General features: G+C 42.7%; 1 protein-coding gene across 1 annotated transcript; it reads left to right on the forward strand.

Annotated features, from left to right (window-relative positions):
* Nucleotides 1–2,312: 2,312 nt before the first annotated feature.
* Nucleotides 2,313–12,256, forward strand: TRAPPC6B (trafficking protein particle complex subunit 6B). The gene is made up of 6 exons (XM_028720157.2): nucleotides 2,313–2,654; nucleotides 5,931–5,998; nucleotides 7,152–7,269; nucleotides 8,193–8,276; nucleotides 9,529–9,622; nucleotides 11,950–12,256. Exons 1-6 carry the CDS (start codon nucleotides 2,361–2,363, stop codon nucleotides 11,979–11,981), a joined length of 690 nt encoding a protein of 229 aa, XP_028575990.2. The 5' UTR covers nucleotides 2,313–2,360; the 3' UTR covers nucleotides 11,982–12,256.
* Nucleotides 12,257–12,651: the final 395 nt, after the last annotated feature.

The raw sequence follows: 12,651 nt of genomic DNA on the forward strand, positions 1-12,651 counted from the left end.
TGGTCAAATTAATTCTGAATTTCTGCCTTCCCTGCTTTTTCATCACACAAAGCTTTCCATTAAATGACAGGAAGGCCCAGGTCAATAAGGGCAGAAGGATTCTAGGGAGTGAAACTGCCAAGGGCCCTGAATTGGCTGATCTCGTGATCAACAAGGCTACTGGCAAAACTAGCAAAACTCCTAGAGTCCACTAAGATGCCCAAGTCTCCAGGGGCCACTTAAGAGTTCCTCATGACCAGACAAGATCTGAGTAAATGAATAAACTGCACAGCCCATTATTCCTATGCAGCTCTCTAACCAAAAATTACGTTATTCATTGGCCCATGGGTAATCTTCCAAGCAACTGTACCTGCATATAATTAGCTATCTAAGCTCTTATGTCTTGTGATTCAGTGCTCATCCATACTGTTGTTTAATATGAATAGAAGATTCCTGTACCTTCCTTAATTTGCCATTGTGCATATGACAGTATCTAAATTTGTGCCTTCCTACACTTTCCACTCCCTCAGTTCAGATTTTCTCATACCATTTCCTTTTTGGAGTATCCCTGAGACTGAGGGGAAAGTGTGGGAAGGCAGTGATTTGGAGGATAATGCCATATGCACAACAGAATTAAGGGAAATACAGTACAGGATGCTTACTCTCCAGGTTAAACAACAGTATGGATAAGCCCTTTTAAAGGGAAGTCTCTTACTGTGAAAATATGTCTAAAATTCTGAACATCACAGAATCATAGAGTATCATATCACAACAATTCCAGATCATATCACAGAATAGTGTTCTTCATCTTTGTTTTTATAGTTATGACCAGGGGTCAGCAAACTTTTTCAGCAGGGGGCCGGTCCACTGTCCTTCAGACCTTGTGGGGAGCCAGACTATATTTTGAGGGGAACAAATTCCTATGCCCCACAAATAACCCAGAGATGCATTTTAAATAAAACCACACATTCTACTCATGCGAAAACACCAGGCAGGCCCCACAAATAACCCAGATATGCATTTTAAATAAAAGGACACATTCTACTCATGTAAAAACATGCTGATTCCCAGACCATCCGCAGGCTGGATTTAGAAGGTGATTGGGCCAGATCAAGGCTGTACCACTGTGGAAAGCCTAACATCCTTATGTTACAGCAATAAAGCAAGACACACACATTATGGAGGGGGGGACCAATAATTCAGGAACAATAACATCTATTTCCACAAACTCCATAACATATTGTTGCTGACATCTTTCTGGCTTGAGAGACAATGAAGTGTGCATCTGGGGTGAAGTCAAACTGCTAAGTGACCTCCCTGGGGCGCATGCCTGGGATGTATTGTGCAGATTTCCACCAACCGTGGCATCACGCATGGACAATAGCCTCAACATTTTTTTACTCCACTTTCCCAACCACTTACAGCATTGCATCATTTTAAAATAAAGCAAATTAAACTATCATAAGAAAAGCAATTACAGTTTTGGAAAAAAGTCTTTTTTTATAAAAACAACAACAACAACCTGGGAACAGAATGATAAAAGAAGCTACTATTTACAATTACGCTTAGAATTTGCTCTTGCAAGCAATTCTATGTTGCCATTATTTTCTATTGATATTGTTTTCAGTGCAAGCAACCTCCTAGAGTAATGGTGAGATTGAGAAATGAAAAGTAGATCAATCTTATGGGATGAGCTGCTTTGAGGAAAAGGCAAGATATAAATCAAACAAACAGGATATATATACAATTTATTTACTTCACATTTATCCAAGACCCTTGGAACACCCTATTGCAAGCCAATAGCAACTTATTTATAATTCTTACAACAACCCGCTGAAGTAGGTTGAAGGTGAAAAGGCTGAATTTGAGCTAAGATAATGTACAGCAGAGGCTGTCTGGGATTAATTCCCAGCAGTCCCACTTTGACCCACTATGCTCTCTACACCCACTGATTTAGGCATCCCTAAAGTCACAGTAATCCTAGGGGTGTTCTGTTAAGAGGCCAGAAGAAGAGTTTCCCTTTCTCTTTTCCTTCCGGGGTGGTGTTCTGCTTAGTGTTTTTAGACCTATTTTAAGTTATTGGAATTTTCAAGTTAAGTCTGCTGCAACTGGTTTTTCTTATTGCCAGTGCCCATCCTGAACATATGGGATTTGCGACCATTATGCTCATTTGCCTTCAATAGCAGTAAAGCTCTGCTGAATGAAATACAATTGCCTCTGGTCTAATTTTTGGGAATCCTGCAACGTGTTGTAAGTTTTTACACGGCTAACTGTACGTTGGAATCTGGATCAATACTGAGTAGAACTCCATGACATCTTCAACGTAGCCGTGAGCCCGCCGGACCTTCGCTTCCAAACGGACAAGGGGGAAAGGCATCCCCATGCCCGCGATCGCTCCCCTCGGCGCCCGCAAACCACCGAGCGCCGAGGCGGGGACTCCCCGGAGCTCCGCCCCAGAAGCAGCTGCCGGTTGTTGCCTGGGCAGCTCCGCCTCTGGATTGAAGGAGGGACTCGGCTCGGCCCCGGCGAGGAGCGGGTGGGCCTGGTCCTCGTTCCCTGCTGCCCGGGATCTTCCCGGCATGAACAAGGCGGAGATGGCGGACGAGGCGCTCTTCCTGCTGCTGCACAACGAGATGGTGTCCGGGCTGTACCGCGCCGCCGAGCAGGGCGATGGGGTGAGCGGGGGTTGCTCTCGCAGCTCCGGGGAGGGATCCCGGCGCTTCCCCGTCGGAGGGAAGGGAGAGAGGCGGAGCCCGGGGGACGGCGCAGCCGGCGCTGTGGCCCGAGGAGGGTCCCCTTTTTATATTCCTATTTTTAAAACGAAGCTTCCCTAAATCCGGAATGCCTTCTCCTACCCAGAGCCTCAGAATGGAGTCTCTGGTTTCGAAATCTCTTCCCCTTAAAGCGCTGTGGTTGTTTGAGGGCCTGGCCAAGGGTTTCTGGCGCCTGAACAGATTAGTCCGTGTTCAGTATCCAGGTTTGGGGCTGGTTATGGGCGAGTCCAGTGATGAACATGAACAGACTGCCCGAGAGAAATGTGATAAGCATCACATACAGTATGTACCAAGTAAACTAGGGATGAGCTAAATTAAAAATGTTTATTACATTGCCTCTGATCCACTAATACAGGGGTCAGCCAACTTTTTCAGCAGGGGGCCTCCCTCAGACCTTGTGGGGGGCCGGACTATATTTTGGGGGGAACGAATTCCTATGCCCCACAAATAACCCAGAGATGCATTTTAAATAAAAGGATACATTCTACTCATGTAAAAACACTGATTCCCGGATGGTCCACTAGCTGGATTTAGAAGGCGATTGGGCCGGATCCGGGCCTTAGACCCATGCACTAATACAATGGGTCCCCCCCCCCCCTGCAACAGCGTGCTTTGTGTTTGCATATAACTTTTTAAAATGTTTCAGAAATTCGTGTCATCTTTAGTGTAACATGTCCTTAAATTTAAAATGGGCAGGATTAGGACGACACATTATCCATAATTCAGTTAGGACAGACTGTTTGCAATTAAATTAGTGTGTTTATTAAGCCCACCTGGAGTCAGAATTCAGCAGTGCTTGAAGTGGCATGAAACCTTAACTCTACTGTCTTTTTTTATTCCACTTCAAGTACTTCAGATTATAAAACTACAAAGAGTGTCTCAAAGCGTATGTTTGTAGGACCCAGCTTATTTTTATGGTTCTAAGTTGTTTTAAATTGTTCTTCATATTGTGTTTTAATGCTGTAACCTGCCCTGAGACCTTAGAGTGAAGGGTGGGAAATAAATGACTGACTGACTAGGGGTTTCTGTAAGAATTCCTGCTCTATGATTGCAGTCATGGTGTTGTTGTCTTTCACATGACAGTATATGTTTTGACTCCACAGAGTGGGAAGTGACGGAAACAGGATGTTTGTGTTACTGTGTTCTTTGAAGTGGGACTATTGCCCTTTGTTCCTTTTCTCTTTGCTGTCTGATGCTAGAGAGAGAGGGAGCCATGTTGCAGTGCTCCGTGTGTGTTTATATGTAAATAAAGTAGATTAGCCAAAATGCTGAGTTGCTGAAGTCGGTCACGCAAGGTGCGCAAACTGCGGATCCCTAAGTGTGCTGGTGTCGGTTGGCATCGGTGGCTGTGATGTTCGGGCTGAAAAAAGCTTATGAAGCTCCCGAACGATCGACCAGGAGGGAGGGAACATGCCAGTCGGGCATGTGTCTCTACCAGAGTCCTACTCAAGTGTAGGGTGAGCTCCTGACAGCCTCTGTTGCTTCAAACATCGGTCAGAAATTGGTCCTACTGCAATGCAAGTTTCTGTTGGGGGCTGCACGGCTGCTCATAGCCAGTGTTTGAAATTAGCCAGGCACATTTTGCACCTGGCTATCAAGTACTTGCGACCAAGTGAAGAATCACCATCTGGAGGTGCATGCCTGGGGTTCCTTGGATCTTGCCTGTTTTCACATACTATAACAACACATCCTGTAGAATTCTATCGGTTATATTTTATCTGCACAATTGGAACAAATTTCTGGAACCAAAATGCTTTTACTGTGCCGCCTGAGCAGGAGCAGTGAATAATGTTATAGTTTGTCGTAGCTTGTCTACACCCCCTGCCCTGCTCACCGTTGTGAGCAATATCCCTACGTTACGAATGGTCTGTGTCACCATTAAGAAGAGGTTGGAATAGGCCAATATATATCTGGAAGGTCCCTGGATCAAGAAACTTTTCTTATTTAAGTTCTCAAAAGTTCTTAACCTAGCTCAAGGTAGTAATCTGAACTAGCCAGATAATCAATCTCAGTCAGTCCATCATGGGGTGGGGGGACATTAGAGCCATCTTACCCCAAAATGGCAACTAAACATTCATTTTTTATGCTTAGCTTATATACTTTAGTTTCTGACACTGTTCATAGAAAAGAATTGGAAAGAATGTATGGACAATTGCTTTATGTTACCCTTTTATAAGAGTTTCTAATGACTATTCCAGTGATTGACATCTGAGTTCACAAACAAGATTATCATCATCTGTTCCAGAAGGAAAAGGAGAGGGAAACAGGGAAGCTTCTGCGTTACATTTTTAATTTGCTGAAAATATATATAAAAAACAATATCTAAATAACCCAGAAAACAGGCCTACTGGTTTACTGCAGCCTTCTGATTGCAGCATAAGTAAACAAATTAGCTTTTGATTTTGTTCAGTTAGGATCCTCCGTTTGCATTTGGTGTATATTCTTACAGTCACATAGCCTTGTGTATTTGTTCTACCAAACAATTCATTGTTTTCTAAGTTTTCATGCTATAATAAATATATTGATTTTCTTTCCCTTCTAGTGGCAGACTACCAATAATAATCAAAATTTGGGGGTTGAGTTTTTGAATACAGGCACACACACACACACACACACACACACACCGCATTTACGCAGGGGTTATGTTCTGAGGCATTGCATGCATCAGTGAAATTGTGTATATTTGAAATGCCATTGAAGAAGCCTGCAAACACCCTACCCCTTTATGTGACTTTTTGTGATGTTTTCGGGTCACTTCCAGGTTCAGCATGATGCGCATGTGCGTGGTTGCGCACATCTTGAATGCGCATAAATACGGGGTTGCCTGTAATTCCACTTCTGTCCCCAGGGGTTAATGTTAATGTGACTCTTTAATATATGATCTTTGGTATTCCAGTGCTTTGGAAAGACCTTTCTTCTATGATGTTAAAAAAGGAGTGGGCAGATCTCAGGACTGCCAAACTGTTTATCAGGAGTTGAAAAGAGAAAAACAAACGTGTTTCTGCCTGTTGCTGCAAATTCACTACTCCATGTTGAGTGTCACAACCAACTGCCTTTTGAGAAAAGTGTGGAAGAAGAAAACTTAAAGTATAACTTTGAAATAGATTTGTATAAGTTATTGCGGTTTGTGGGGTGTTCTTTGTTCACACACAAGATTGCCTTTATTATACCTTACAGGAAAATGGACGATGCATCTCAAAACTGGAAAATATGGGTTTTCGAGTAGGACAGGGATTAATAGAAAGGTGAGTGGCATGTTTAGCTTCTCTCTTGACCCATTATTTTCCTGCAGAGTTGCAAATATTCCAGCAGGTTTCCTGATGTCCTTATATCATGTGTAAATTCAGTATATATCATAAGATGCAGATATTCCCTAAGGGATGTTGCTTTTAAAGATGCCCCACACAAACTTTAGTGGCTGCAATGTGATGGGAAAATCAAGGGAATTCAGTGGCGCTGCCTTGTACTAAGTGGATTTTTTTCCCCCTGCTTGTGGAAGACCTTTCTTGTGCCAAGATTTGTAATAATTATTTGTAGTTGTAGTTTCAAGTCGTGGTGGGGTGGAGGAATTTGTTTTATGGATTGACCACCTTTTTGTCTATATTGTTTATGTTTTTAACTTACATTGGGTGTTGGGTTTTTAATTTTTGGAAGTCACTTTGAAATTTTTGTGGGAAGCTAGCTCATAAATTGAACAAATCATTGGCATAATTAGAAACTAAAAATCTGCCTTATGTCGGGTCAGATAACTTGTCCCTCTAGTCAAGTGTTGTGTACGCAGACTGGCAGTGACTTTTTGGGGCCTCAGGGTCATTCTCATCATTTTTTTACTTAATCTGTTCTTTAAACTGCAGATGCCAGGGACTGAAACTGGCACCTTTTATTCTGCTAATGACTTATGCCCCCTCACCGCATCACGTGCATGCAGCTAGAATAGAATAGGCTTTATTTGCATAGCCAACAGGCCATTGCATTGAAGGACAGACAGAAACAAAAATACATTATGGAAATAGTTATCATAAAATAATCTCAGTACTTAAAACTTGGCAGAGGTAATGATAATAATAATAAGATCCTAGGCAAGGAATCCAAGTGACGACACTGATGTCATTCAGACAGCAGCTCTCAGTCTCATTGCTCTCTCGACAAACCTGGCAACCTTCTCTGTTGTCGAGCTGCTCTGGTCGGCTAGGAGTGAGAACAACTTAGCTTCACAAGAGCGGCCCGGGATGGCAGATAGTAGCGGCGTGATGGTCTCATCCCTGAGATCTTTATACAGGGAACAGGACAAGAGAACGTGTGATACAGTCTCCACATAACCAGCTCCGCAGGGGCAGAGCCGGTTCTCGCGTGCATGCAGCTAATTAAATGCCACTACTTTTAATTGCTTTCTCTTAGGTTTACAAAAGATACTGCCAGATTCAAAGATGAACTGGACATAATGAAGTTTATCTGCAAAGATTTTTGGACTACTGTATTCAAAAAGCAAATTGATAACCTCAGGACCAACCATCAGGTATTGTAACAAACTGAACTTGTAGAGTTGTCAGTCATGTTGCATATCAGTGCCAAGTGAGCGGAGAAAAAATTAGACATAATTGTACATTATTGACATTCAAATACGTTAATATAAATTTGGATTCTGTCTGGAATTAAAACAATTGGGATCTGGTAGAGCTCAGCTCTGTCAGCACAATTGCACAAAGAAGCATTTGCTTGGACTACTACAGATGGGGCTGTATGATTATAAATAAGGTCTTCGTATGTAGAAAGCAGTAAAAAGGTGAACAACCCTTATTGACACTCTAGTTTTCTTTCTGCAGGGTATTTTCATATGTGAGAATATTCAAATAGTATTTTTCCACTTGCAGTTTAAAATAAGCAAGGGATGCATCACATTTTTTTCTGATTCTAATTAGGTTCTTATTTCAGAATAATTTTGTTAGGATCATATGCCAGCCACCTTGTGCTGTAAAGAGAATTCCATAAGGGTAGCGTGTGTAGCTAAATAATACCGATTTATTCTATGGTGTTCCTTCAGTTTTGTTTTTGCTGTTTTTCTTCTTGTTAATATTGTACACTGTGTTAGGAAGATTTTATCTTGAAAGGCAGGATTTGAAAGGATGAATGAATAATTAACATGCATACATAATAAAATAATCCAGCTAGTAACCATATTTGCACAGAAGTTAACTTCCTGGGGAGAAAGATGTCTGTCATTAACCTAGCCTTTCTTTCAAAGTGGGGATGATTGCAGTTTAATTGACCGGACTGCATTTGGTAGGAAAATAAAGTATACTGCATGCATTTGCACGTACTCTGTAACTAGCTTTTTCGATGTATATTACCTAGCGGGGTTACAACATTAATAAATGATTCTTGCATGAATAGCCAAGGAAAAGGCAGGATAGAACTATAACTGTTAATCATTTTTTGCAGGGCATCTATGTACTACAGGATAACAAGTTCCGTCTCCTGACTCAGATGTCTGCTGGAAAACAGTATTTGGAGCACGCTCCTAAGGCTTGTATAATTAACTATATCTTACGTAGTTCATAAGAGCACCTTCAAAACCAAATTTCTTCATGGAGTTGCAATACAGTGGTACCTCGGGATGGGAACGGGATCCGTTCCGGAGCCCCGTTCGCATCCTGAATAGAATGTAAGACACGCGTGCGCGGGTCATGTTTCGCTGCTTCAGCGCATGCATGTGATGTCATTTTGACCGTCTGTGCATGCGCGAGCGGCGAAACCTGGAATTAATGTGCTCCATTACTTCCGAGTCGCCGCAGAGCGCAACCCGAAAATACTTATCCTGAAGCATATTTATCCCGAGGTATGACTGTATATTCCTTACATGTATGGGGCAGGGGAGAGCAGCAGGAGTGGTCTTGCAATTGTGTTATCTTCTCCATGCACTTGATGTTCACAGTTGTACTTTATATTGTCATATATTTATTCTGTGTTAATATGTGTTAATATTTATTCTGTGTTAATATGAATTTTTGCAAGTTTGACAGATAAACGTTGGAGGGGAAGCAAACTCTTTTATAGCAGTATTCTATCAGTTGATTGCATTCTGGCTGTCAGATCCACATGTGCACATGCTAGTATTAAAGAAGTATCCTCGAGATAGATAGATAGATAGATAGATCACATATTACTGTGGGCCCTCTTTCCCCACTTCCTGCATGGTAGTGTCTTCAAGCTGCTCTCGACATGGTTAACACTCTCCTTAAATAATGAAATTCATACCTTGGAGGGTTGATCCTTTTTTTTCCTTTTCACTGAAGGGAGAACCAAGTGCCAATAATTAATTAATTAATTTTTGTTATTTATACCCCAGCCATCTGGTTGGGTTTCCCCAGCCACTCTGGGTGGCTGACAGCACACAAAAATATTGTAAAACATTAGATATTTCCTGATACAGGGTTGCCTTCAGATGCCTCCATGACATTTTGCCCTTTCTACCAGCTACAACTGGCGCACCAGTTGCACCCCTTCCTAGACGAAGAGACTGGCCACAGTTACCCATGTTCTGGGGAAACCCAGCCAGATGGGCAGGGTATAAATAATAATAAATAATTATTAAGTTATTATAACCACCAGAATAGATGATTGTATTGCATAAAGAGGCCTCCTCTTTGAAAACAGCGTTGAACATTAAATTGCTCGGCACAAGTTTAAAGAACTTTCAACAGTGTAATGTGAGAATTATATAAATTATCAGAATGTCGTTTTGTTTGACTTAATGTATGGGTCTTTCCCCCCACAGTACTTGGCATTTACTTGTGGGTTAATTAGAGGCGCTTTATCAAACTTGGGAATAAAGAGCATCGTGACAGCCGAGGTTTCAACAATGCCTGCATGTAAGTACTCTTCTTGGCGAAGTGTGTGTGCCAATTGTCTCTTCCACTTAATATAAAGTTGGTGAGACAAATGACCTATTTTCGCAAATATGAGTTGGTTGCTCTGAAAATAGCTTGTTGTAGCCAAGCTTGGCCAATGATAATTTTGCAGTCTGAGGTGGAGGACATGATGGTACTTCCCATCGCTCCCAATTCATTCCAGGAATGCAGCTGGTACTGTTTTCCCCCCTGCTACATCTGTGAGCAGCAGCCTAGTATTGAATAGGGAGGGTAGGACACAGGGCAAACACAAACCCTGCCTTCCACACCTCACTGTTGCCCCCTGCCCACCAGCATCTGCCTAATGATAAAGCCAGCCTTGGGTATAGGTTGCAAAAATGTATAGGGGATTAAAGGTAAAGGGACCCCTGACCATTAGGTCCAGTTGTAGCCGACTCTGGGGTTGCGGCACTCATCTCGCTTTATTGGCCAAGGGAGCCAGCGTACAGCTCCCTTGTGGCCAGCATGACTAAGCCGCTTCTGGCGAACCAGAGCAGCGCACGGAAACGCCGTTTACCTTCCCTCCGGAGCGGTACCTATTTATCTACTTGCACTTTGATGTGCTTTCAAACTGCTAGGTTGGCAGGAGCAGGGACTGAGCAATGGGAGCTCACCCCGTCGTGGGGATTCGAACCGCTGACCTTTTGATCGGCAAGTCCTAGGCTCTGTGGTTTAACCCACAGGGCCACCTGTGTTCCGTTATAGGGGACTTAAGTGGGGGGAAATGTGTTGGGTGGTGGATTTCTTATGAATTTCTAGCTAGAGACCTGCATGCCTAACTGGATACAGAATTTGCTCTAGATTCATGGGCCTTTTCAAGCCCTAACACACAGATGTCACACTAAATTGCTTGGTTTTTTCCTCTGTGTGTCAAGCCAAGCCGAGTGTGGCTGCAGTTCTGGAAATACAAGAGTGTCTGAAGAGAGGCATGCTAGAAGAGGCCTTGGATCCATCAGATCCCAAGCCATCTCATTCTTCCAACAAGGGAGAAATATTACCCAAATTATGGTGGAGTTATTTACCTCACGTTGATTTTTTTGAAGAAACAAAATGGAGGAAAGGCAAAAAGCCACCCTGGCCAGCATGAGCCCAGCAAGACTTTAGGAAGTGGCAGTTCTGTAGGATTTCTCTGTAAGACTGTAATTCTAAATCCACTTACAGGGGAGCAAACCCCATCGAACACAGTAGGATTTACTTCTGAGAAAACATGCACAGGATTTTGGCGTTGTATCTTCAAACATGTCTGAAATAAATGGAGGTAGTAACTTGTAACTAGCTACTCAAACGGAGACCCAGGGTGAAACATGGATTTCATTTCTGTACCTACTTAAGTGGGAGTAAGGCTTACAGAACTGAATAGGACATCTGAGTAGAAACCTGATTGCACTGGTAAACGGTAATTGGTTTTAAAAAATATGTCAAAACTACCTCCTAATACAGAAAGTTGGAGAGATTTTTGTTAAATCTAGCTAACAATCAGGGTAGGGAACTGGATCCAGCCAGTGGGCTGAATCTCGATTTTCGCCACAAACCTACGGTTAACTTCCGACAGGTTGGCAGATGGTTACCCACCTAGTCACCTGATTTCACCATGACATCAGATGGAGCATTTTGCTTTGCCTGCGTGGTTTGAAGTCAAACTGCTCAGCTGTTCTGCTCTTACAGCTAGCTCTGTTTTGGGATTGGCTGCATTGGTGCTGACAGGAAGCCTCCTTGTCAAAGAACAATTAAAAAGGTAAAGGTACCCCTGCCCATATGGGCCAGTCTTGACAGACTCTAGGGTTGTGCACCCATCTCACTCAAGAGGCCGGGGGCCAGCGCTGTCCGGAGACACTTCCGGGTCACGTGGCCAGCGTGACAAAGCTGCATCTGGCGAGCCAGCGCAGCACACGGAAACGCCGTTTACCTTCCCGCCAGTAAGCGGTCCCTATTTATCTACTTGCACCCGGGGGTGCTTTCGAACTGCTAGGTTGGCAGGCGCTGGGAGCGAGCAACGGGAGCGCACCCCGCCGCGGGGATTCGAACCGCCGACCTTTCGATCGGCAAGCCCTAGGCGCTGAGGCTTTTACCCACAGCGCCACCCATGTCCCTCAAAGAACAATTGGGAGCACACAATTGGGACCCCCCCCCCAATGCTTAATTTGTCTTGTGGACCAGAGGTTCCACACCCTTGACTTACTGTTATTGGAAGCTATAATAAAGTACATGTACCCATACCGCTTTTAACTACATGAAGAGTTGTTTCTCCTTGGTAAGATGGATGTTATAATAACTTTCTTTCTTTACAGGCAAATTTCAGGTGATGATACAGAAGATATAGCACATGTACAGGACCAGCTTCCTGCCTTGTAAAATGACAAATAAAATGTATATTTTATTTACATCCATAGTTTATTGAAGCTGTCCTATATTGTATAAAATGCCATATAGTTTAAAACACAAATTTTCAAGTATGACCAATAGCCAGTGTCTGCTGTATATCTTGCTTTTCTTTTCTTTTTTGGTAGTCGCTAAGTTACTGTGTGTTTCAAGGAAGATGAAGCTTACAAGTTTGTAAAGATGGAATGGAAACCTTGATTAAATTTCAAGCTCTAATATCTGGTTAGTTTTGCCGTCCTTGGATATAACAATGCAAAATTTGTTCCAAGCGTTGATCTAGAGATGGGTTTGACAAGATCTGTGCATATATAACGGGGCACTCAGCTATTCTCTGAACTGGGGCTATAATGTCTAATTGATTAATTAGAATGATTAATTAGATGACACTTTTAAATTTGTTTTTAATGCAAATACTTCTAAAAACTGCAGATGACGAGGCCAGTCTTTGAAAGGCGTTCTTTTATATTTTTATAGGAGGGACTGCCTTTACGATAAAGGCACGTGTTAAAACAGGCCTAAACTAAAAGCAAAAATTGCAACCAGACAAAATTAGTCATGGTTTAGTCCCATCAGATTCATTGGGACAAGTTAGCCATGCCTAACAAGTCCCA

Source organism: Podarcis muralis, chromosome 1 (genome assembly GCF_964188315.1).
Source record: "Podarcis muralis chromosome 1, rPodMur119.hap1.1, whole genome shotgun sequence".
Classification (NCBI taxonomy): Eukaryota; Metazoa; Chordata; class Lepidosauria; order Squamata; family Lacertidae; genus Podarcis; species Podarcis muralis.